We start from the raw sequence: 26,541 nt of genomic DNA, 5'->3' as shown, positions 1-26,541 counted from the left end.
ATAAGATGAAGAGAACACAATCTTTAGCAACAATAACACAAAAAATCATTTAAAGATAAATGGAAAAGTAATGTAAATATTAATTATTAAAACAAAAAATTAAAACCAATAATATCAATACGATGCATATTTTTGCAGTATTACAAAAATAAGCATGTAAACAAGAATTAGACATTAATTTTTTAACATACGAATAAAAGTGGAGAACATACTCTTTCTTTGGTATGTTACAAACCAGAGCTCCAAATCTGGTTGGGCTAAAAGCTGGAACGGATAGTAGGAAAAGAGACCAAATACATGCACTATGTCCAAGTTGTTTTAATTTTCAAAGTAACATATATGAAGAGGAAAGTTCTTCTTAAAGACAAATAAAAAATAAATGAAAATAAAAGTTTCTATAAGAAATAGCTTAGTACCACATCATGATGGGTGCTTCTCCACCCCACCCCCATGTCTGTGTTTTACAATTTTTTTTAAAGCAGTAGAATCTTTTTTCAAAATGAAGTCTTATTTGTAAACTTTTTATATAAAAACATTAAAATCAGAGCTTCTGTGGTTGAACAGCCCCTCTCTCACGGCAGTTGTAAATTAACTCCGCGGGACCTCAGGACCCTGCACCACAGCTGAAAAACCACTGTCTACATTCTAACCCTTTACCTGTCCCATCTTAAAATACATGCTGAAAGAGGAGGCAAGAACCACTAGATCCGAAGATCTCGCTTCTGGGTCAGGCTCTGCGCCTTATGAATACTATGTCCTTGAACAAAAAACAAACCAAAAAAAGACAACAAACACATCAAAACTCAGTTGTGTACTCTCTAAAAGAGGGATTTTTATCACATGCCCTCTGTTCCTTGTAAGGTTCTAAGGAACAAATGAACTTAGTTACATACCCAAAACCACTATAAAAATGCATTACTAGTGAAAAAATATTTATGTGCCTAAAGCCAAAGTGATTGGATTATGTCCTAATCAGTTATCTAAGCTTACAAAAGAGCCTAGCCAACTGAGCCACAGCACCGTATTTGAATCTATGTACATGTTTGGAAGCAGTTCATAAATTCCTGCATTCACAAGGCCTAAGAGAAAATAATCTACTCTAATTACCTAACAAACCCAAATATATTTATAATCAGCCAAATAGATTTAACCAAACCACTAGCTTTGCAGTACCTCTATTCTGTTACTGAAAACTCACCTTAATTTTACAGTCCATGGAACAAGAGAGCAACAAATGGCCAGAGAGAGGAAACAATCTGACTGCACTGACGCCCTATAAAAAGGTGTTACAGTTATCAGTCAGAAGCATTCTATTTATCAGCCAAAATTAAACACAAGAAAAAGACAGTGTATTTTTAAGCAATCTGATTTACTGTTTTTCTTCATTCCAAAAATCATACCCCAGAATAACCTTCATTAGTATTCTAAGAGCAGCTCTTCTTGACACTAATCTTCTGAAGATTTTTTTTTAGCCTCTAATGTTGACTTCCTCACCCAAAGGAATCCTGAATCAATCACTCCTCTTCCTTCTTTTACACAGCCTCTTCAACAGATTTGATACCTCTTTGCAAAGAGCTGAAAACTGCCAGTTGGAATAGTGCAAATGACAATGAATTTCAATATCAAAAGTTTTCAAGTATCTTGTCTCTGCCTTAGTTTATATATTACCATAGTTTATAAGCCAGGGAGCATCTAATCATCTCTGAAGTATGATAACCCCAAGAGCTAAGGCACACTTACTGAGGCTAAGCAGGAGGTTTGGTTCTAGTACTAGCCCATTACTCACTGACTTAGTGGCCAAGAGGAAGCAGATTGTGGCAGGGCTTGTGCTAAAAGGCCTGGGCTGCAAAAAGGGGACAGAACACCAAGCCATGAATGCTTATGCCATGGCCAACCCAAATGGCTTTGAAGACTAGTCATTGTGACTGGTAAGTGTGGGTATCTCCAAAGCCGAACTTTTTCTTCAATTTACTTCCCTGTTCTGTCATCTTTACCAGAAATATTGAATGTTCCACACTAATAACTGAAACTTTATGTTGGCTTTTTTATTATAACATTACAACAAACAAAAACAACCAACTTGCCTACCTTTGTGTGCCCGGACCACACATGAATTTGTTTTTTTGGGAGATAACACTTCTCAGGTGGCACAGTTGACCGGAGATTAACACCAACATCTTGAGGTATGTGAAGATAGGACCTGCCCTGATAGTCATACATTTCTTTGACTGAAACAAGGCCAAAAAAAATGTCAGTGAACAAAAATATAAGCCATAGCTATGAAATCTATACGCTTAAAATAACAAACATTTTATTGCTAGGAATACCATTCTGTATTAAGGTTTAGGTAATAATATTCCGGTGATGTTAAGACCAAAGGTCAGTCAAAATCTAGCAGCCTGAAATCATTTCTATTATTTACAATAAGAGTAGTATTTTGGAATTCTTAAATACCCAGGGAATATTAGACCTTTAAGTAAGATTTATATTTCTTCTACTCAGTTACACATTTTAGAGATATGTAAGAAAGACTTCAATTAAGTACAATTACAACGAGAGAAGAAAAGAATAATACTTGGACCTTGTGAGTCGCTGGCAAAGAATGAGAAACAAAGCAGGATATGTGGGAAGTTAAAATAAAACAAACAAACAAAAAAAAAATAAAAACATCAACTATTCCTTTTCTCTGCTTTCCTCTTACGCTCTTCCAGGTTCCTTTTTCATTTCTCTTTTCCCACTGTCATATAAATTTTATCATATAAGTAACTTGCGGGAATTAAATGACATAGTTTATATATAACATTTACCAGCATGTCCGGCACAGAGTAATTACTCGATAAACATTGACTGTTGATTGTTAAGGTTGCAGGCACTATAGTACTAAATAGATTCTTTAGAGAGAAACTTGGAGCTTAAAAACCAAATATGGCCTCATTAAACTTAAATATGTGCTATATGATGCAACATTAGAATAATCAACACTATCAGTGCTAAATTATTTATTGTTTCAGATGATCACTACATATTTCCTAAATATACTTAATTATTAACAAACCAGGGACATTCTAGAATATTTATAATTTATTTTGGTGAATACATACTTCTTTCTACAAATGAAAATAATTACGAAAGTCTTAATCTCCAATGAAAGAAAATATTCTTTTAAAGTATAATTTAGTAGCAGTTAGGAACTATGAGAATACCTAGAAAATATTTAGGTTAAAATGACTGTCTTGGGCTCTATGAACTCAATTTGCTTGGAAAAACCGATTGTGGCCCATTCAGGTTTCTTCTTTACCACTTTTTTTACTCACTAATACTTGAAAAAAAATTATCTGTGGCTATTATTAATCATGCTATTTTTTTCTCCTTTATTAGCACATTACCTAGAAGAATTTGCTGTGATTTATTTAGGGTACAAATTGTCCAATATAATCATACTAAATATAATGACTTCATAGCAGCTGACAGTAAGGGCAATTGATATTATGTGAACAGAGTAAACATCCTACAGTTTATCATAAAGATGAAGAAATATAAAAAATATATTACCATGTAAGATTGTCTTTTCCTCTCCTGGTTTCTCATCTTCCTGTTTGCCTTTCTTCTGCCTCTTTGCTGTGATTTCATCCAATTCTTTCTGTTCTTCCTAAGGAAATAGAGTGAACTTTAAAATGAATATTCTAGAACCCTACCATATACAAAGTTAGTTATAAATTCTTTATAATGGAGTCTATTCTTTTGGTGAAGCAATAGCTGTAAGGGTAACAATCTCAACCTTTCCGTAAGCTGAGACTGATTACCTCTCCCATGGATTACAAAATGGCATTAAATACATGAGTACTAGATAATATTTTTAAACTGATTTTATACAGAACCTATCCTTTCTGGAACTCCTAGAAAATCTGTAACATATTATGCAAATTATGCAAGTAAAAACGTGAGGCAATTAGAAAATCTATTACCGGAAAGGAAACTGAATTTTAACATATGATTTGGTTCTTCAGTAAACAGATTTTACATACAGTCTTAAGGATATAAGCAATGACTACAATTTTCTTGGGAGGAGTTGGGGAGGCAATGTAGGGTAGTAGTACATCTCTATTGATAATAACAAAGAAATCAATAGATAGAGTCTAAAATAAAGTAACAGCAGTGTATGTGTGTATATATGTATGTATAGGTATGTGTACATATATACATACAGGCAGTTCCTGGGTTACGAAAGTGATCCTTTCCTAAGTGTGTCTTTAAGTTGAATGTGTGGGTAAATCGGGACAGGTACATATGGTTCTTATTTAGCCTTAATTTAGTGCAAGAAAAAGCTCAAAACCTTTTCAATAATTTAAAAGCTATACACGCAGCAAATGAAGGTGACTGTGATGAAGAATTTGGTGCAAGTAGGGGCTGGGGCAGCTGTTTCACAGTGAGGGCAAATTTACATAATATTGAAGGGCAAGCAGGAATTGTCTGTAAGTTGGCCATTCGGAACCCGGGGACTGCCTGTACTATTTTTTAAAAAACAATATGGATGTATTACGCTGTCAGAAATTTAAAAGTAAACTAATAATTAAATAAAAATATTTCAAAGAAAAACAAACAAAAATTATTTTATTTTCTCAAACAACAGTTGAAAAATTCTGATGAGTCATTTGTTCCCCAAGGAAATCTCAAGCTTATTAACAGAGATATCCTTCACAGAGACCCACTGTACACCTGAATTGACAATGAAAAACATCAAAGCTTACTTCTGAAGGTTTGGCTACATCTTTTTCATCCACATATTTTGCCCATGGTCCCAAGAAACCATCAATATTTGATGCATCATTTTCTTTGAATTTTTTCCTCTTTTCTGTTTTCTTCTGACCAGTTTCAAACACAGTTAAACCTACGTTTAAAAAAAAAAGATTACAAATGTGGATATTTTCTAAAGAAGTTATCGGCATATATGAATTTTACTTTATATGGCTCAAGACAGGTGATTATTAAAGTGATTAAAGATTTATCAACAAACACAAAACAAAAGCTGTATGAATCTGCCAGACATAGCAACTCATGCTACACAAAGAGGGATTCAACCTTCTGGACAAAGAAGCTTTCTACCACTGCAATATTTTGCAAATTCTAATATATTTAAAGATAACCCAAGTTTAATAAAAAGACCCAGATATGTAACCCTACTATGGTATACAATTGTTTTAATGAATCCTAGACCTATGTAACTGGATTTTACTACTTTTTAAAGTAACCCAGTGTCATTGTTATATTAATGAGACAGGATTAGTGTAAGGTTAATGTTGAATCACATCTCTTTTGAAATATAAAAGAAATTAAATGAAAGCTACCATGTAGAGATGGGGGAAGGTACATGCCGAGTCAAATGGAGATCACCTAGGAGCTGAAGCTCAGAAGAGACAAGGTCCTTCCTTCAGAGCATTATAACCACAGGCATAAAGGTTAGGATTTACAACACATTTTAGGGGGACGTGGCTCAATCCGTAATATTTTAGCCTTTCACACCAAAAATTCACATCCTTCCCACATGCAAAACACATTTATCCCATCACATCATCCCCCAAATCTTAAATCAACTCCAAGTCCAAAATTTCATCTTCTGACTCATCTAAATCAAATATGGGTGAGATGTTAGGTGTATTCCATCCTGGGGCAAAACTCTCCATCTGTGAACCTGTGAAATCTGGAATACCAGTTATCTGCTTCCAAAGTACAAGGGTAGAATAGGCACAAAGTAGACATTTCCATTACAAACGGGAGAAATTGGATGGAAAGAAGGGATAATAGGGACTAAGCAAATCCAAAACCCAGCAGAACAAGTTATACTAGTTCTCAAGGCTTGAAAATAATCCTCTCTTCTCTGAGATCACCTGGGCAATTGGCTTGCCCTCTACCATCTGGGTGGGAGTCCCTCAGCCCTGACATTCAGTTCTGCATGCTAGGCCCTCTGGGATGGCAACCCTCCCCTCTTAGGCGGCACCATCTCCTAAGGCATCTAAATGGTGACTCCACCCCCTCAGCCCTGGAAGGTTTTGTTCTTCTGCCCCTTGGGCATGACAGCCCCACCCCTTCAGCTTTAGGCAGGGGCTCCATCCTCCTAGCAAAACTTAACAGCAGCCCCACACTCAGGAATTCAGTTGGTGAAGATCTGACTCTTTGAAACCCAGGAAGCCGTGGCTGTATCCTTTGAGATCCAGGAGACTGTAGCCTCACCCTTTGAAACCCAGAAGGCCCTGCTTCCCCTGCTCCTTCCAAGAGTTCTGCTGATCTGTGTGCTGCTCCAGGGAAGTTCCTTTTCTTATTTTGCAGGATAAAAGATGTAGCTTCTTTGGCCTGTTTCCTGCCTGTAGAATTCCAAGAGGTAGACGGTGTTCTTTTGTTTTCACTCTGTCCCCTTTAGTCTAAGCTCATGGGTTTTCTGCTGTGGGTAGTTGGTTAGATCCATCAGTCACAGGCTTAATCTCTTTAACAAAAGATGTGTAGCCACGTCCTTGTTGAACATTCCAGGATTTGTGTCCTTAGTTTGTACAATAGGATTTTCCAAATCTTTAAGTTCTGTTTTCATTTTGCACAGTTCATTAAGTCCATCTCATTCTTCTTGCTTTTTAAGTGGCAAGAAGAAATCATGCAGCCCCTTTAAGATCTTGCTTAGAAATCTCATCAGCCATATATCCGAGTTCATCACTTACAAGTTCTACCTTCCATCAAACATGTGAACATAATTTGGACAAGTTCTTTGCCGCTGAATAAAAAGCTCCACTTTACTCCATTGTCCAACCACATGTTCATCATTTCCTTTGAAAACTTCACCAGAAGCAGCACATTTAACGTCTACATTTCTAGCAACATGATGCTGCTGGTGCCATGTGTACTCTCTAAGACAACAGAGGCTTCAGAGCTCTCCTCACTTCCTTCTGCGCTCTCACCGGAATTGCCTTTGATGTCTATAATTCCACCAACAGTCTCATCAAGGCAATCTGTTACTGTTAGGTGCCGTTGAGTCGATTCCAACTCATAGCAGTCTTGTGTACAACAAAACACTGCCTGGTCCTGCACCAGCCTCACAATTGTTGTTCTGCTTGAGCCCACTGTTCTAGCCACTGTGTCAATCCATCTTGTTGAGGGTCTTCCTCTTTTTTTGCTGACCCTCTACTTTTACCAACCATGATGTCCATCTCCAGGGACTGATCCATCCTGGTAACATGTCCAAAGTATGTGAGATGAAGTCTCACCATCCTCACTTCTAATAAGCATTCTGGCTGTACTTTTTCCAAGACAGATTTGTTAGTTCTTCTGACAGTCCATGGTATATTCAATATTCTTGGCCAACACCATGATTCAAAGGTGTTGATTATTCAGTCTTCCTTATCCATTGCTCAGCTTTCACACATATATGAGGTGATTTAAAATACCATGGCTTGGGTAAGGAACACCTTAGTCTGTATCCAATCTTTGCTTTTTAACACTTTAAAAAGATCTTTTGTAGCAGATTTGCCCAATGCAATGCTTTTTTTGATTTCTTAACCGTTGGTTCCATGGGCACTGATTGTGGATTCAAGTAAAATGAAATTCTTTACAACTTCAATATTTTCTCCATTTCTTATAATGTTGCTCATTGGTCCACTTGTGAGGATTTTTGTTTTTTTTTATGTTGACGTGTAATCCATACTGAAGGCTACAGTCTTTGATCTTCATTAGTAAGTGCTTCAAGTTCTCTTCACTTTCAGCAAGCAATGCTGAGCCTTCTACCAAGCCCGATGCTGCGGTCTTCTTCATATAGTTCAGCTTCTCAGATTATTTGCTCAGCATAGAGATTGAGTAAGTATGGTAAAAGGATATCTAGACAATCTAGGCTTTTACTATTGGATCTTAAAACTCTTGCAGGCTCTAAGCATTACCCTATTCCAAAACTCTTCCACATTTTAGGTACATGTTATAGCAGCATCCCACTCTTTCGGTACCAGATTCTGTCTTAGTTATTGTCTTAGGCTGGGTTCTCTAGAGAAAAAAAACCAGAAATGCATATAAATCTCTACATAGAGAGATGTCTATCAAAAGATGGCTCACGTGGCTACAGAGGCTGGAATGTCCCAAATCCGAGGGTCAGGCTGGAGGCTTCTGATTTGTGTAGCCACAGTGGCTGGAGAACCCAAGATTGGCAGGTCACACAGTAGGGCTCTTGCCCACAGGCTGTGAAGACAGATGAATCCCAAGACTGGCAGGTAGGACCACAGGAAAGCTGCTAGTTCAAGTCCCAAGAACTGGAGGTCAGACGAACAGGAGCCAGCTACGGGATTCAGAACAAGCAAAAGCCCACGAGCCTTCCCAGAATGTCTGCTTATATTCGATGCAGGCCACACCCCCAAGGAAACCCCCCTTCAACTGACTGGCTACTCACAGCAGATCCTATCATGAAGGTGATCACATTATATCAAATTTTATCATGGAAGTGATCACATCATCATATGACTGCCAAACTACATCATAACTGCCAAACCACTGAGAATTATGGCCCAGGCAGGTTGATACATAACCCTAACAATCACAGTTATGTAGCGCTCCTGTAACAGAAATACCACAAGTAGATGACTTTAACAAACAGAAATTTATTTTCTCACAGCTTAGGAGGATAGAAGTCCGAAATCAGGGTGCCAGCTCCAGGGGAAGGCTTTCTCTCTCTGTTGGTTTTGGAGGAAGTTCCTTGTCTCTTCTATGCTTCTGTTCCTGGGCAATCTTCGTGTGCTTGGCATTTCCTCCCCCATCTCTGCTTCCTAGCTTGCTTGTTTGATCTCTTTTATATCTCAAAACAGGCTGGCTCAAGATACACCCTACACTAATCCTGTCTCGTTAACATAACAGACAACCCATTTGCAAACAGGGTTATAACTACAGGCATAGAGGTTAGGATTCACAACACATATTTTTGGGTGACACAGTTTATCCCATAATACCCAGTGACTTAATATTGCCAAATAGTGATAAAGTTATTTTGAAAGTAAGAAGAGACTATAATTTATCATTTTACAACTGAATTATATTAAATTACATTAAGTACTTAATAATTTATCTTTACTTCCCTTGTAACACATTATAAGTTAAATAAACTTTCACAATAAGAATGTGGTATTTTTTCCAAGTGTTCTCAATCTAAACTTGATCTCTAAAATAAATCTTAAGAGTAAAAAGAAGAGAGCGAAGCAGATGTTTCTGGTTAAGACTTTGACTTATTCAGTAGCAAGTGGTATTCTGTATATATCATTAAAAAGAAAAGTTCATGGAAATCATGGTTTTAAGTTAACTGTTAACTGAAAATCTAGTTACATATAGGTGTGGGTTGTAGACGTCTAACTTAAAGAAAAGAGTCTATATTAATTTAAATCAGTTTCTTTTAGGCTGTGTTACAACAAAATCTTTATTAAATTTTATTTTAACAATACTCTGAGCCCAGGTGGTGCAGCAGTTAAAGCTCTCAGCTGCAAACCAAAAGGTCAGCAGTTCAAACCCATGAGCTGTTCCTCGGAAGAAAAGCATGGCAGTCTGTTTCCATAAAGATTTACAGCCTTGGAAACCCTATGGGTCAGTCGTACCCTGTCTGATAGGGTGGGTCTCTTTGAGCTGGAGTCGACTCAATGGCAGTGGGAACAATATTCTAGCTCATACACAGAAGGCAGCTTGATCACATATGATCTATTGTTATTAAGAAGATTCACCTTATACAACTGGTACGTTCATTTTTTAATGACCATTCTTATGAATAAGATTTCAATGGCCTGATGAGCTTTGTGACAAGTTAGAATTTAGAGTATGATGCTTTATCTTAAAATAATAGGTACAAAATGAATATGAGCAGAAATACATGTATTTTAAAACAAATATATTCAAATAGCTCTCAAAACTACTCAATCTTCAAAGCAATCCTTCATAGACAAACTCTTCAGAAATGACAATGAAATTTTTCTGTTCTGTTAAGATGTAGCTTGAAAAAGTAAACTGCCAAAATTTGCTATAAATTAAAATCTACTGAATGTTTCTAAGATTCAGTACTGAGCCAAGTATTCAAAATAATCCAAAGGCTAGGTACCACTATCCTCCCTACAAGGTTGCACAGCTAGTATGCCACAAAAGCGAGGTCTAAACTGTAATAGCTCTAAACTATATTGCTCTGAACTATATTATTCTATTGCATCACCTTTAAAAAAAAATTCAAGAGCTAAACAGAATTAAGTAAACTTGGTGGTACAGTGGTTAAGTGCTCAGCTATTAACTGAAAGGACAGTGGTTTGAACACACCAGCTGCTCCGTGGGAGAAAGATGTGACAGTCTGCTTCCATAAAGATTTAAAGCCTTGGAAACCCCATGAGGCAGTTCTACTCTGTCCTACAGACAGGGTCTATATGAGTCAGAATCAACATGACAGCAGTGGGATTTTTTTGGTTTAAATAGAATTAGATATAAGTTTTTTTTTTTTTTTTAACTACAGTCTAATTAAAGTCAATCTGGAAGACAGCATTTACAGGTATATATATACTTGATATCAAACATTTCAACTAAATTACCTTGATTTTTTTCTGCTTCTTCTACAGAACCAATATATTTAGTAGACACCTGATGACTGTCTAATGAAGGATCCAATGCATAACCTAAACAGAAAAAGTACAAACTGTTAACTCCATTTTCGCTATTTACAATTCATTTTATTATTATACAGATCCATTCATTTCACATTTTTCCTCTCCCATGTCAAAAATGGTTTAACTTAGTATTAATTCTTCTTTCCTGAGCTCTGTTTCTATTTAGAACAACCCACATCTTAAGGTGGACCATGAGCGACTTCAGAAGAATAAGAACTATGCGATGGACTAAATCTAGCACACTGATATTACATTACTAAGAGCCTTTCTGGCCAAGATTTCAAACTTCAGTCTTTAACGTTTCTAAGAGCTTAAAAATATACGTACATTAAACGTTAGTGAATTCCGAAACCATTTCCTTTTTCTTTTTGGTAACAGACATTACAGGGCTTAGTTTATCATATTACAAATAATTAAAATTAAAAAAAAAAAAAGAGTAAGGAGAATTACATAAAATCTAGCTACAAATTTTAAAAATGTTATTCTAAGTAAGGACAATCTTCTCTCCCAATCTTAAAATAATAAATTACTACTTTATAAATCATTCTGTGTTTATATTTCCTTGGTAAGAGAAATAAGCAAGGATATTTACTAGCATATGAATAAACCCTTTCAACTAGTTACAACGTACGTAGCTACGTATAAATGTGGTCTTCAGCAGTCTATGGGAACTTAAGGAAAGAAAGGTGTAACAAACTGATATTAACTCGTCAGGTTTTCCTCAAGTGGGTGTGCTAGCACAATAAATGTTTGGCAAAATCAGTTTTAATAATAATCTAGCAGACCCACGGAAGACAGCTAGATCATTGATCAGTCTATGGCCTACAACCCACGTGAACAATCATGGGATATATAAGAAGTACTACCCCATTTCTTTTAAAAGGGCACATCCTAGTGGATATAGTTAACATTTTTACTTTCCAGCTAAAGATGAAAGAGAACTTCTTTTAGGGAACAAAAAAAGATTTGTCATCAAACATAGTTTTCAAACAAGCTAAGGATGTAGGTGCTCAACTCACCCTTGTGATATGCTAGAATAGAACCAACCACCTGGCTATTAGCTCATTTTGCATATAGTTTTTCAGCATTAAAATATGTTCTTAGCCAGAGGAGAAAATTTGATGGCAGAAAAGCAGCTTTGGAGTAGAATCTCTGAAATCACAGGTTCAATTCCCATGAGTTATTTTATCTTTCATCTCTTCGATGTACAGAATAGTGTTCTCTACATGATTTTTCTTAAATGAGACATTTCTGAAGCTCATACAAATTTAGACTAATATTCTCTAAGTTAACAATCACCATCTCAACCATAAAATCTTATCTAGAATGTAAATTCTACCTTGAAAGTAGATTCATGTCTACCTAAATGACACTGCATAATATGCTTAGGGAAAAAGGGAAGAAGACTGAAAGGGGAGGGTATCTATGGTCCTTCCCCTGTGTAAGAGCCAATCCTCATGTCACGTGGCCATTTTCTTGTTTCTGAGGAAAAGGACTTACTCTCTCCTCCTTTTCCACACCCTCTGTAATACAATCTTTACTGTTACTATCACCATCACTACTATTGCCACTCATCACCATTTAACTTCTAAGTTAGATATTTAGCCACAGTCTCACTACAAGTCAGCCAGTAACAGAACAACATATAACTCTAACACTACAAAATTTCAACCCAATTCATTTTCTACTATTGTGTTTCAAATAAATGACTGTATCTGCATTTTAGTTCTTACTCACATCTATCTTCCTGAAGCTTATTTTCCATCTTATTTTTTACTAGAGTTAATATCTACTTTCTTCCTTTTGTTAGTCTTATTTGAAATTGACCTAATCATGTCAATTTTATAATTATAGCTTTTTAAAATGATTAATACTAAGGTAAGTAATACTAAGGAGGATGCACTTAAATTTTAACTGTAAAAAAAAAAAAAGGGGGTGAAGGGACAATGTTGTACATGTCTACAAATGCGATTATTAAATCTGTTGTAAAAAAAATTCAAAGTTTTTTCTTCAATTACTCTTTTGGGAAAGAAACATCAGGACAGGTAATGGATGCATAAAAAACATCACAACTACAACAGATAAACAAACGTTCCCATCTACTTTGCTCATCTACCCTTGCCATAAAGTTCTTCAAAGCATAAATTGTTCAGTGCATCTGTCAGCCTACAGATGTGGATTGTAGCAAGAGAGGAAGATAGAAAGGAAAGGCACATATGAGCAATGCTGGTATAAATAATTAGGGGCGATCATCTATAGACATTATAAAGATCATCTTTTAGAAGGGATTCCCAGCTTTAAGTGCACATTAACTTTCTTAAATCCCACCACTGATTAGGTGTAATCATTTTTTCACAGTGAATTTGTGACCATTCTATTTTCTGATGTCCCTCAGTGATCAATAAAAAACATTTCAAAGATTTAAGAGACAGAGTAAAATTAGTCTGTAAGATAAAAAATGTAACCTCTTTACACTATCCTTTCATTTATCAACTTCAACAGCAATCTGCACACTATATAATGGGCATTCAATTACAAGTGCTCATTACCAGGTACAACAACAAAGAATATTCTGTTTTTTAAGATCACAGATAATTTCTACTACTTAGAAATTTTGGCAGATTTTGAATGACAGTTAAAAATATCACCTCTTCCCATTTGTGAACTATAAATATATTCCGTATAAATATTTACAGATATGTATAAGGAAACACACTATTCTTTTTGAAGGAATAGAGATTTATAAATTAAAACAGTCAGAAGATAAAACAGATTATCTCCTCACACACACCACACTTCTAAGAAGGTCAACCATGAAATTTTAAGTTTTATCATCTTACCATATGTGGCAAAAGTTCTCCTTTGCTGTTCAAACATAAAATCATTGATATGAGCTGGTTCAGCATATCCAGAAAGCATATTTCTAGGGGCAGCCATCTGCTGTGTCCTAAAGGGATTTTCTGGTCCAAACTGCAATATTATAGGGAAAAAAAAAAAGAGAGAGAGAAAGAAAACTTAAATTCTGAGCGTATGAAACCTAGAATTACTGGCATTATTGTGTAATATATTTTCAACTCTCAATCATCAGGGTCTGAGTAACCTATTTGGGAACTTATTCACGGCACACAGTTCAGTGCAATTGGACAATGGCTAATTAGCACTGTTTGTGAGCTCCTGGGACAGTAGGAAAGGAATGCAGCTCACCTACGTCTACATGTGGTTACTTAAATTTAAATTAAAATAAAATAAACATTCAGTTCCTCTGCCACACTAGCCATATTTCAAGAGCTCAGTAGCCACATGTGGCTAGTGGCAACTCGATATCTGTCATCACTGAAAGTTCTATTCCACAGTATTGCTCTAGCTAATGGTGAGTTACTATAGTTTCATCTGAAGTGTCCATGGCTGGTACAAATGGTTAGGTGTTAGACTACTAGCTAAAAGGTTGGTGGTTTGAATCCACCCAGAGTTGCCTCGGACGACAGGTCTGGCGACTTCCTTCTAAAAGGTCACAGTTCTACCCTGTACACACAGCATCACCACGAGTTGCAATCGATTTGATGGCAACTGTTCTGGAGATTTTTGGTGACTTTTATACTAATATATGGCACTATGATGTCACTTTTAAAAATACATGATTCTCCTCCACTAGATTATGAATTCCTCAACGATAGAGATTCTGGATCCTTACCACAGTGCCTGGCATATAGAAAGCACTAATGAAGGAAAGATTCATCAGAACTCCAGTGGGGGCAGAGGGTCGAAAACAGCTGATAAAAATAAAGTGCTTGAAAAATTCTTAGGAAAAGATATTACAAGTTTAAATAAAATTTCTCCACTTTGGAAAGTCATGCTCTGGAAGTCTCACACAAAATAGTATCATTATCTATTTGTTTTTAACGCTTTGGGTTTCCACTATGATTTTTTAAGTATTAGCTAATTTGATACATGCAAAAATTATGAAAAGATTCTCATTCTCATATTACAAATGAAGAAAAACAGCCAAAGATGATATATTTTACCTGTCCTAGGGTCAACAGTTTTATGAATTGGTAGAATCAAGACCAGAACAAATGCTAGTCTAGCATTCTATTACATCACAACACAGTCCTTAAATGTACAATCACAGTCTCTACATTTAAAACAAATGAGTGAAAGAATACCAGAATATATTATAGCAAGGGCTATTAACTTAATGCTATTATAAAGGACATTAGGAAAATCCAAGTATTTTCTTTCTTGTTTTAAAATAAAGACTAAAATGAATTTTATACTTTGCAAGTGTGGAAGTAGACAAGATATTTTTATTTGAACTTTGGGAAGTCTACTGTCATGATAAAATATTTTGACATTAGAACATCTTAGGTGACTGCCAGTAGAAACCACTTTTGCTATGATACATTTTCAGACCTAAAAATATAATTTTATTGGTCTTCTCTTAACCAGAATGCTGCCTTCTCTAGATAACCAAAATGATACTATGTATGAAAATATAAATTTAAATGACATAGTAGATTATCTGCCTTTCATTTTTTGTTTTAGAAGAAACTAAGTTATTACCAGATTCTTTCATATTGACAGCTTCTACTTCTATGCTAAAAATAATTCAATTTTTAGTATCTGATTTATATGCAAAGCTTTTTTTGCTATTCATTCTAAGTTGTATAGTCTAAGACTTAGCCAGCCCATATTACTTCTTGTGTCTGCTGGTGGGTAGAAGCTCAGGGAAAAAATCTAAATTAATTGAAGTTACAGTCAACATAACTTCATTTGGTCATGAAGCTTATTAAAAAAGCTATAAAATAAAATCATTATCTTTCATTCATAAAATTAAAGATAATAATAAAATGATTTAACAATTTTCTAGCTGCTCTACCTGCTTATCATCCATAAAGCACCATCAGCTATTTCTGGGGGCAAAAACTTAAAATAATAAAAATCCCCATCACCCTTACTGTTATTCCTATCACATATTTTAATAAATTACAAATCATTGTGCTTATAGGTAATTTTCCATTTAAAAAAAAAAAAAGTGGGATTACAATTCCCAAGGTTATAGGGAAAAGCTCAATATCATCAGTCAGAACAAGGCCAGGGGCCGATTGTGGCACAGACCATCGATTGCTCATGCACAAGTTCAAGTTGAAGCTGAAATTAGAACAAGTCCATGAGAGCCAAAGTATGACCTTGAGTATATCCCACCTGAATTTAGAGACCATCTCAAGAATAGATTTGACGTGTTGAACGCTAATGACCGAAGACCAGATAAGTTGTGGAATGACATCAAGGACATCATACATGAAGAAAGCAAGAGGTCATTGAAAAGACAAGAAAGAAAGTAAAGACCAAAATGATGTCAGAAGAGACTCTGAAACTTGCTCTTAACCATTGAGTAGCTAAAGCAAAAGGAAGAAATGATGAAGTAAAAGAGCTAAACAGAAGGTTTCAAATGGTGGCTCGAGAAGACAAAGTACTATAATGACATGTGCAAAGACCTGGAATGGAAAACCAAAAGGGAAGAATGTGTTTAGCATTTCTCAAGCTGAAAGAACTGAAGAAAAAATTCAAGCCTCGAGTTGCAATACTGAAGGATTCTATGGGGGAAACATTAAATGACACAGGAAGCATCAAAAGAAGATGGAAGGAATACAGAGTCACTATACCAAAAAGAATTGGTCAACATTCAGCCATTTCAGGAGGTAACATATGAGCAGGAACTGATGGTACTGAAAGAAGCCAAGCTGCACTGAAGGCACTGGTGGAAAACAATGCTCCAAGAAATGATGGAATACAAATGGAGATGCTTCAACAAATGGATACAGTGCAATGACTGCTATGAGTCAGAACTGACTCGATGGCACCTAACAACACTCATATGCAACAATTCTTCTATAGGTTATACATACCAAACTAGCTCCATCTTTAAAGAAAAATTCTCACTGTTATAAAAGTATGATTTTGATATTAATACAGACCTATATATTAAAAAAAAAAAAAGTTTTTTTTTTTATATATTAAAGCTAAGTATATTTTATATATGACACTGTTCCTAAAGTAATCTAAACACTTAAAAATGGTCTTGTGTTTTACAGATATTTAAGCTGAGGCAACAAAAAATCTAGGATATAGGAAGCTGGGTGAGGAGGGGATCCATCTACTTCTGGCTCATCTTAATTGCCTGGTTAGTGGCAACTGACGGAGCTGACCTCAAAGGCATTAAATGTCAAAAGAGGAAGGCAGAGAACACTATTCAGCAGGACTCGGCTCTTCCCAGTAACTCAAAAAATGTCTCCCAGATGTTCCTGGTCTCTATGAATATACAACTCTCTTAACTCTGGGTTAACCATTATAAAGCAAAACAAAGCACATGGGAAAAAAACAAAACAAAAAAACTGATGTCTAAGTGCTTCTTTTCAAGTTTTGGTAGTTAACCATGTTTAAGAATAAATTTGTACTCAAGTGATTTTTAAAAAAAATACATGTTTGAGTTAATTAGGTATAGATAGTTAACAATTTTTAGCTAAGATGTAATACTGAAGTACACCATACCAAAACCCACTGTCATCGAGTCAATTCTGACTCATAGCAACCTATACGACAGAGAAGAATTGCCCCATAGGGTTTCCAAGGAGTGGTTGGTGGATTTGAACTGCCGATCTTTTAGTTAGCAGCCTAGCTCTTAACCACTGTGCCACCAGGGCTCCAAGAACACCAGTCAATTACAATTGTAATCCCCCTGTATAAAATATACTCATTAAGTACTAATTCAGCTCACTGCACCCAAAAGAATACATGATGTTCCTAGTAAGAATCTTTTACATATTTCACCTGAATGAAGCAGCGATTTATTTACAGAATTAGGAGAAAACCATTTTTAATTGGTAGAGATGCTGGCTGACAGATCTAAGAGATGTGTGTATTATATGGCAGTGGTTTTCTTGAATTTTCAGGAGGTAGAGTACTTGACAGTCAGTGTCTTAGCAGAGCAGTATAGCATATAATCACAGAAACTGAAAAAAAACTTACTCCAGTAGAAACTGACCATGTGAAATCATAATATGTTCACATATAGAAAGCAAAGAACACCAAGTTACTGAACTAATATTCATATTATACTTAGATTATTAAGTTTTCATTAATATTTATTGCAATCATCAATGTTTTAAAAAGTTTTAAAGAAGAATCTATTGGTTAATGTAATTATTTTCTACAAATTTGAAAAAGATTACCACAATTCAATTTTATTAGAGAAATTCCTCAATCTTGCAAGATACAAGCAGAGTTTAAATATTACTAGTACAAGAAAATTTTATTAGCACTGGTTTCATGAACTTAAGGCTCAGTTTCCTCACTATAAAATATGATTTCTAAAGTTCATTCTAGCATTAATAGCCTCTTTAGCCAGATCTTTAACTAATAGCAACTAACATTTTTTTCCTCTTAATTTAACTTTTATATTTTTTCAATTCCTAGAAGTGTTATCATTTCAAGGAATCTAGAATTCTTCCTGAGACGTACAGGTTTTATATGAATCTGGATAAATTAAATACATTCTTTTCTAAGCAGATCCAAAAAGAATTGAGCGAAATGGAGAAAATCATTAGACTAAAACAATGGCTACTACAACTTAAAGTTCTATGTATAATTTGGGAAAGCTTATCTGGATAACTTTTAAGACAAGTTATTGTTGCAAGGGGGAAACAATATTTTATAAAATAAAATAACCAACTCAAGTTCTTAAACCTGGATTATATTGCCTATTTCAAATACTACTATTTTCATGGAAATTTTCCTTATCCTTAGAACAAAATACAATCTTTCCTTGAACTTATATAGTACTTTAGAGGCATCACAGAAAATAATCTGGTCTCTATATTTTACAATATATACATACTTAGCATAACTTCGTTGGTGAACACTAGCTTGAGGAAAGGGATTATACCTTGTTTCTGAGAAGGGACTCTAAAAATACAGGAGCTTGAATGTAATCTAACCATGTAGCTGGTAACACTTTGCTAGTCTTTGCTAAATTATTCAGATCCTCGTCATAAAATTCAGAGTTAATAATTTGTTATGTCACAGACCATTCATTAGCAATGAGGAAAATTATAATTTTTCTTCCCTTTTAAGTCACATTATGCCTTTCTTAAATTGTTAACAACAAGCATCAAAGTTCCTAACATAAACTAGCTTCTATATTTAATGTGAGGCCCCTTGCCACGAGGAAAAAAAAAAAAAAAAATTAAAAGATCTGTAATCCCACAAAGAGAATGGTAGGCCTAATGCCTCATCAATATCTCCAGGAAAATTTTTAACTGACATTTTAACTTTTCTTACAAGTTTTAAAAGTGTAATTAGATAACAATGTATTAGCTATGCACAGAATATAACAATTAAGAAAAACAGACTTCATAGAAAACTGATAGGAATGTGCTTAAACCAGAACATATACCACACTAATTCCAAACTTCCTCATTTTCTGAATTCAGTGGCTCCATTTTACTGAAGTGCTTTTCGTCCCCCACAAAAAAAAAAAGATCAGTATATATAATATACGACCCCTCTCCAATGTGCCTGCTAAATGGTACCAAGAAATATGAGGCAGTATTCAGTTAGTTCTACAGGATAGAAGGATCTAAGAAATAATGGAATTAAAAAAAAAAAAAGTGTGGCATAGTCTTAGAGCATGAGAAAGAAATTTTTGCTTACTACACACTCATAGAACAGCTGGAGTACTGTCTAAACACAAGCACTTGACATTCTCGGCTGTGCCACACATTTCAATTGCCATCTCTTTAGTGACCATGAAAACCTAGGCAGGCAAATTATATGAAACAGCTCTATGACTCTGATTAAAAAAAAAAAAAAGACAATGACTATTATGTACTAAAAAACGAAAATAACCTCCTCCTCCACCAAGATGAAGTAAGATATAGCTCTTCACCTCCATCTTTAGTGTGCTTCTTAAAGAACTTTCAACTTCAAGCCTTAGTCTTTTGTTTTATAACTACCATTGTGGCATCTCTGTTTCTTGTCAATCAAACATCCTTTTCCTCTTTTGTAAGGCAAAATGTCTATAAATTCTTTGTGGAAACCTTTTCTACAAAGAGAATGAACAATTTCCACTGTTTCTGGGTACTTCCCCCCTTTGCTTTTTTAATGCTTCTATCATCATTTATCATTAGGAGGAAAAAAAAATCCAATTTAAAAAAAGGCATTCAACAGTGTAACTGCTTTCCAACAGTACCCATGTCAGTGTGACATCTCTTTTTAGTGTTTAGCAGAGTGGCATTTGTAACTAAAGATGTTTCATAAAATACTAGTATTGATGATACCAATAAGTAAATTTCCCCCCCCCTACAGTTAATTCATAATACTCCCTAATCATGCTGAGAGGAAGGTGTTAGAACTAAGTTCACACTGAAGAATCAGATATTTTAAGTATTCTTCATTCTATATTATCAAGTATTTGTATTTAGGTAAAAAAAAATTGCTGGTAGATTTTTAAAAGCATTTTCACAAAAGCTTATTATTTAAACTTCTGGAAAACAGAAGGATGTATTTTCTAAAAGTTTAAATAATATACTTCTGTAGTAAAACTTTAAAAAATTTCACTAACTACTTACCTATGTATAATTTAAATACTTTAGCAAAAGGCAAGAGCCTTAAATATAAAGTTTTCTTACCTCAGGAGCAAACATGGTCTCATAGGTAGGATTATACTGAACTTCTTTGACAGCAGGGTCAAGGTGAACTCCAGTCTCCAAATCTTCCTAAAAGAAAACCAAATGAACATTAAAGATATGACAATGAAATATTATTATTGAAGCCACATTAAAGTCACACCAATCTCCAAAAGGATAAAATACTTAGGAATAAATCTAACCAGAGATGTAAAAGACCTATACAAAAAAAACTACAAAACACTACTGCAAGAAAACAAAAGAGAGTTACATAAATGGAAAAACATACTATGCTCATGGATAAGAAGACTCGACACTGTGAAAATGTCAATACTACCCAAAGTGATCTACAGATACAATGCAACTGTATTCAAATTCCAACAGCATTCTTTAACAAGATGGAGAAACTAATCACCAACTTTATAAGAATGGAAAGGGGCCCTGGATAAGTAAAGCATTATTGAAGAGGAACAAAGTAAGAGGCCTCACGCTACCTGATCTTAGAATCTACTATATGGCCACAGTCATCAAAACAGCCTGTTAGGGATACAATAACAAACACACAGACCAATGCAACAGGATTGAGAACCCAGATGTAAATCCATTCACCTACAGGCAGCTCTACAAAGAGCCTTTGTCCATTAAATGGGGGAAAAGACAGTCTCTTTACCAAGTGGTGCTGGCATAACTTGATGTCCATCTGTGAAAAAATGAAACAGGACCCATACCTCACACCATCCACGAAAACTAACTCAAAATGGAACAAGACCAAAGTATAAAATCTAAAACGAAAATGATCATAGAAGAAAAAATAGGGACAACACTGGAGGCCCTAATACATGGCTTAAATATAAATCATAACTAACAATACGCAAATACAAGATAAACTTGTTAACTGGGAGCTCCTAAAAACTAAACACTTATGCTCATCAAAAGACTTCACCAAAAGAAGAAAAGGAGAACCTACAGACTGGGAAAAAATTTTTGGCTATGACATACCCGACAAAGGTCTAATCTCCAAAGTCTACAAAATACTTCAACACCTCAACAACAAAAAGACAAATAATCCAATTAAAAAATGGGCCAAGAATATGAACAGACACTTTGAAGATATTCAGGTGGCTAACAGACATGTGAGGAAATGCTCGTGATCATTAGCCACGAGAGAAATGCAGATCAAAACTCCAATGAGATACCATCCCACCCCGGCAATATTGGCAATAATTAAAAAAAACAGAAAATAATAAATGCTGGAGAGGTTGCAGGGAGACTAGAACTCTTATGCACTGCTGGTGGGAATGCAAAATGGAAAAACTGCTATGCAAAACATTATGGTACCTCAAAAAGCTAGAAATAGAAATATCATAGGACCCAGCAATCCCATTCCTAGAAATATATGCCAGAGAAATAAGAGCTGCCACATGAATAGACATATGTCCACTCATGTTCACTGCAGCGTTATCCACAACAGAAAAAGATGGAAACAACCTAAGTGCCCATCAACAGAAGAATGGATAAACAAATTATGGTACACACATAATGATTAAGAACAATGATGAATTTGGGAAACATCTCATGAAATAGATGAATCTGGAGGGTATTACGCTGAGTGATGTAAGTCAATCACGAAGAGACAAATATTGTATTAGAACGCTATTACAAAAATTCAAGAAAAGGTTTACACACAGAAAAAACACACGTTGATAGTTATGAAGGAGGTGAGGGTGGGAAGGGGAAATCACTAACTAGATAGTAGACAAGTATCAACTTTGGTGAAGGGAAAGACAAGGCACAATACAGGGGAGGTCAGCATAACCTGACCAAGGCAAAGGCAAAGAAGCCTCCTAAACACATCCAAACACCTTGACAGACAGAGTTACTGGGACTGGGGACCATGGTCTCCGGAGACATCTAGGTCAATTGGCATAGCGTAGTTCATAAAGAAAATGTTCTCTATCCTACTTTGGTGAGTAGTGTCTGGGGTCTTAAAAGCTTGAAAGCGGCTATCTAAGATACATCTATTGGTTCCATCCTGTTGGGGGCAAAGGAGAATGAAGAAAACCAAAGACACAAGGAAAATATTAGCCCAAAGGACAAAAGGACCACATAAACCACAGCCTCCATCAGCTTGAGCCCAGAGGAATTAGATGGCGCCTGGCTACCACCACTGACAGCTCTGACAGGGACACAATAGAGGGTCCTAGACAGAGAGCAAGAAAAATGTAGAACAAAGTTAAAATTCACACAAAAAAGACCAGACTCACTGGTCTGACAGAGACTGAAGGAACCTGAGACTATGGCCCCTGGACACCCTGCTAACTCAGATCTGAAGCTATTCCCAAAGGCCACCTTTCAACCAAAGATTAGACAGGCCTATAGAACAAACTATAACACATGTGAGGAATGTGCTCCTTCCAATCAAGTATACAAGGCCAAATGGGCAACCCTGCCCCAAAGTAAAGATGAGAAGGAAGGGACAGGAACACTGGACAAATGGACATGGAGAACCCGAGGTGTAAAGGCAAAGGGGGAGAGTGGTAACACATCATAGAGATTGCAACCAACGTTATGAACTAATTTGTATATAAACTTTTTTATGAGAAACTAATTTGCACTGTAAACTTTCACCTAAAGCACAATTTAAAATTAAAGTCACACCAATCATTTTTAACACAAATTTTATGATTATTCTACTTGTACTTTTTTACCATATGATTAATAAGTCTAACAATCAAAGATTAATAAAACCGAACCAAACCATTTACTGTGGAGTTAATTTCGACTCATGGCGACCCATGTGTTGGAAAGTAGAACTGCACTCCATAGGGGTTTCAAGGCTGTCTTGGTTATCTAGTACTGCTGTAACAGAAATACCACAAGCGGATGGCTTTAACTAAGAGAAATTTATTCTCTCACAGTCTAGTAGGTTACAAGTCCAAATTCAGGGTGTCAGCTCCAGAGGAAGGCTTTCTTTCTTTGTCGGTTCTGGAGAAAGGTCCTTGTCCTTAATCTTCCCCGGTGGAAGAAATTCTTAGGTGCAGGGACCCGGGGTCCGAAGGACGCACTCTGCTCCTAGTGCTGCTTTCTTGGTGGTATCAGGCCCCCAACTCTCTGCTTGCTTTCCTTTCCTTTTATCTCTTGAGAGATCAAAGGTGGTGCAGGCCACACCCCAGGGAAACTCCTTTTACCTTGGATCGAAGAGGTGACCTGATTAAGTGTAGTAGTGTTACAATCCCACCCTAATCCTCTCAACATAAAATTACAATCACAAAATAGAGTACAACCGCACAATACTGGGAATCATGGCCTAATCAAGTTGATATGCACATTTTTGGGGGTCATAATTCAATCCATGACAAAGGCTGTGACCTTTTGGAAGCAGTTGCCAGGCCTTTCTTCCGAGGTACCTCTGGGTAGATTCAAACTGCCAACCTTCTGGTAATATATGTAGCTTCAGAGATTAAAACATCTAATAGGTTTTTTTTTGTCTCAAAATACTGACTTTTGCCCATCTGAACAAATTAAAAATGTCTAAATTAGTTAACATACTCAACGTCTTAATTTAACAGATTCCAGTCTTCTTTTTTTTTTTTATATTAACTCAAAAGGTCTGATCCTCTGGTTCCTAATTCAGAAAATTCACTCCCTCTTAGTCAGCAAATCTTGTTAGATATGTACCCAGATGGCACTTGGTTAGGGGCTGCAGAGGAAACAAAAGGAAGTGGCAGGGCCCAAATCTTCAAAGTCTAAAGTCCTATAAACTATGTCAATCTTCAATCTTCTTAAACTCATTCCCTAGTTTAATGAACATAAAAATCTCATCTTAACCACTTGAGAATCACTGGCAGTCTATTTTTGTATAACCCCAACAGTTACAAATACGAATTTCCAAACTGATATTCTCAGCCTGCATTTCCCCTGAACTCGAGAATATTCAACTGCCAACTTGTTATCTTCCCCCAGGACATCTAACAACTCAAATGTATGTCCAAAAGAGAGCTCCTGATCACTTCTTCCACAGAGACTCCTTCCTGTCATTCGCAATTCCATCCTTAAAGTTGCTCAGGCCAAAATCCTTAGAGTTATCCCTGACTCCTCTTTGTTTTACACTCTATCCAATCCATCAGCAAATTCTATCAGCTCTACCTTTTATATCCAGAATTCAACCACTTCTTGCCTGCTCTTTCACTACCACCTCCATCCAAGTTATCATCTCATACCTGGATTACTGCAATAGCTTTTTAACTGGTCCCCCTAGCTTCTGCCCTTACACACTCACAGCTTCACTGCACACAGCAGCCAGTGTGATTCTTTAAAAATATTAGTAAGATTATGTTACTCCTTTGCTCTAAATCCTCCAATGGCTGCCCTGCTCAGAGTAAAAGCCTAGCAAAGGTGTACAAGGCTCTTACCCGTTGTTCTCAGGAGGTAGACATGGTTCCCTACAGATGTTTTACACAGCAGTTTTGTCTTCCTATATTGTTCTGCCTGAGCATTTATATATTCGAAACACATTCTTTGGTTATAAATACCTGTCTTAGTTACCTAGTGCTGCTATAACAGAAATACCATCAGTGGATGGCTTTAACAAAGGGAAGTTTATTCTCTCACAGTCTAGTAAGCTAGAAGTACAAATTCAGGGCGCCAACTCCAGGGGAAGACTTTCTCTCTCTATTGGCTCTGGAAGAAGGTCCTTGTCATCAGTCTTCCTTTGGTCTGGGGGCACCTCAGCATAGAAACCTGAAGTCCGAAGGATGCGCTCTGCTCCTGGCACTGCTTTCTTGGTAGTATGAGTCCCCACATCTCTCTGCTGGCTTCTCTCTTTTATATCTCAAAAGTGATTGGCTTAAGATACTGTCTAATTTTGTAGATCTCATCAGTATAACTGCCACTAATCCATCTTATTACAGCATAATGATAGGATTTACAACACATAAGGAAATCACGTCAGATGACAAAATGGTAGACTTTGTGACCTAGCCAAGTTGACAGATATTTTGGGGGTACACAATTCAATCCATGACAGTACCTTTCCTTTAAGGCATTAAAGTTGTATTTTGAAATTATATGTTTAAGGAGGTTACATATGATCTATTAATTACATTGCAGTAAAACTGGCATTTCAAAATTGCTATAAAATGGGAGTTGGGTCTAACTGGTTGAGAATTTACTCTCCATGATCCGCCCCCATCCCAACCTCTATATTCGTCTAGCACTCGGCCTATGATCACTTCACTCCAGCCTCACTGGTTGACTTGCTATTCCTGGAATATATCAAAGGACAATTCTACCTCAGGGCCCCTGCACCTACTGTTTCCTCATCTTGTAATATCCTTTCCCTGGATATTCATATGGTTGTTCTCTCTCTTCTTTCAAGTCTCTACTCAGGTATTTTACTTCTCCCTTACCTTGCTTTATTTTTCTCCATTATACATAACAACACTGAAATATTTATTTGTTTATTGATCCACCTCCCTCCACTAAAATGTAAGTTACACAAGAAGGATTTTGTATGCATAGGTATGTGCTCAGCCCCTAGAACTATTTCTTTCATCTTAGCACCTTCTTTATTCTTTTGCTTCTTGCTGATGGTAGGTTTCATCTGTCAACACAATGCAAAGCAGTACTGTCAAGTTTTGCAAAACGTGTGCAATTTCTTGAAGTTGATGGCAGTGATGCTGGAGAAGCAATGCCATTGACAAGTGAAGGTAATGGTAGTTAGACCAGCTAATGACTAAAGACTAGAAAACTGACAAGAAAAACAATACCAGATACACATAATTATTGTTCTAAAATTCTACCACTCTCAACACACCTTAAGGAGCCTTGGTGGCACAATGGTTAAGTGCTCAGCTGCTAACCAAAAGGTTGGCCATTTGAACCCACCCAGCGGCTCTGCATGAGAAAGACCTGGCTATCTGCTCCTATAAAGATTACAGAAAACCCTATGGGGCAGTTCTACTGGGTCACATGGGGTCACTATGAGATGAAAATCAACTCAATGGCATCTAACAACAATAACACACCTTACCACAGCCCTTTCACCACTAGCAGGCAACTTAAGTTTCTCTACTTCTCAAAGATATAGAGACCATCAGGTATGACTCCCTTAAACTCTCATTTCTAGTTTCAAAATTGTTGATTTATTTATCACTCCTCATCTCATCCTTCTCACGACTTCAGTTACACTCAGCATTTTTATCTGCAGCCTT

The 26,541-nt window shown here is 36.1% G+C and overlaps 1 protein-coding gene across 2 annotated transcripts in view; it reads right to left on the bottom strand.

Annotated features, from left to right (window-relative positions):
* CDC40 (cell division cycle 40) overlaps positions 1–26,541 on the bottom strand; it is a 61,909-nt gene that overhangs the window by 15,969 nt on the left and 19,399 nt on the right. For both annotated transcript variants that reach the window (XM_003404295.4, XM_064289686.1), the window contains 7 exons: positions 20,333–20,419; positions 13,487–13,616; positions 10,572–10,655; positions 4,749–4,888; positions 3,553–3,649; positions 2,089–2,228; positions 1,199–1,273 (listed from right to left, as the gene is read on the bottom strand). In XM_003404295.4, the coding sequence (XP_003404343.1) occupies positions 1,199–1,273; positions 2,089–2,228; positions 3,553–3,649; positions 4,749–4,888; positions 10,572–10,655; positions 13,487–13,616; positions 20,333–20,419 (753 nt within the window). The remainder of the gene's footprint in view (positions 1–1,198; positions 1,274–2,088; positions 2,229–3,552; positions 3,650–4,748; positions 4,889–10,571; positions 10,656–13,486; positions 13,617–20,332; positions 20,420–26,541) is intronic.

This window comes from Loxodonta africana, chromosome 1, assembly GCF_030014295.1.
Source record: "Loxodonta africana isolate mLoxAfr1 chromosome 1, mLoxAfr1.hap2, whole genome shotgun sequence".
Lineage (NCBI taxonomy): Eukaryota > Metazoa > Chordata > Mammalia > Proboscidea > Elephantidae > Loxodonta > Loxodonta africana.
Note: the sequence above shows the minus strand (reverse complement) of the source record. Positions and strands in the feature narration are given on the sequence as shown.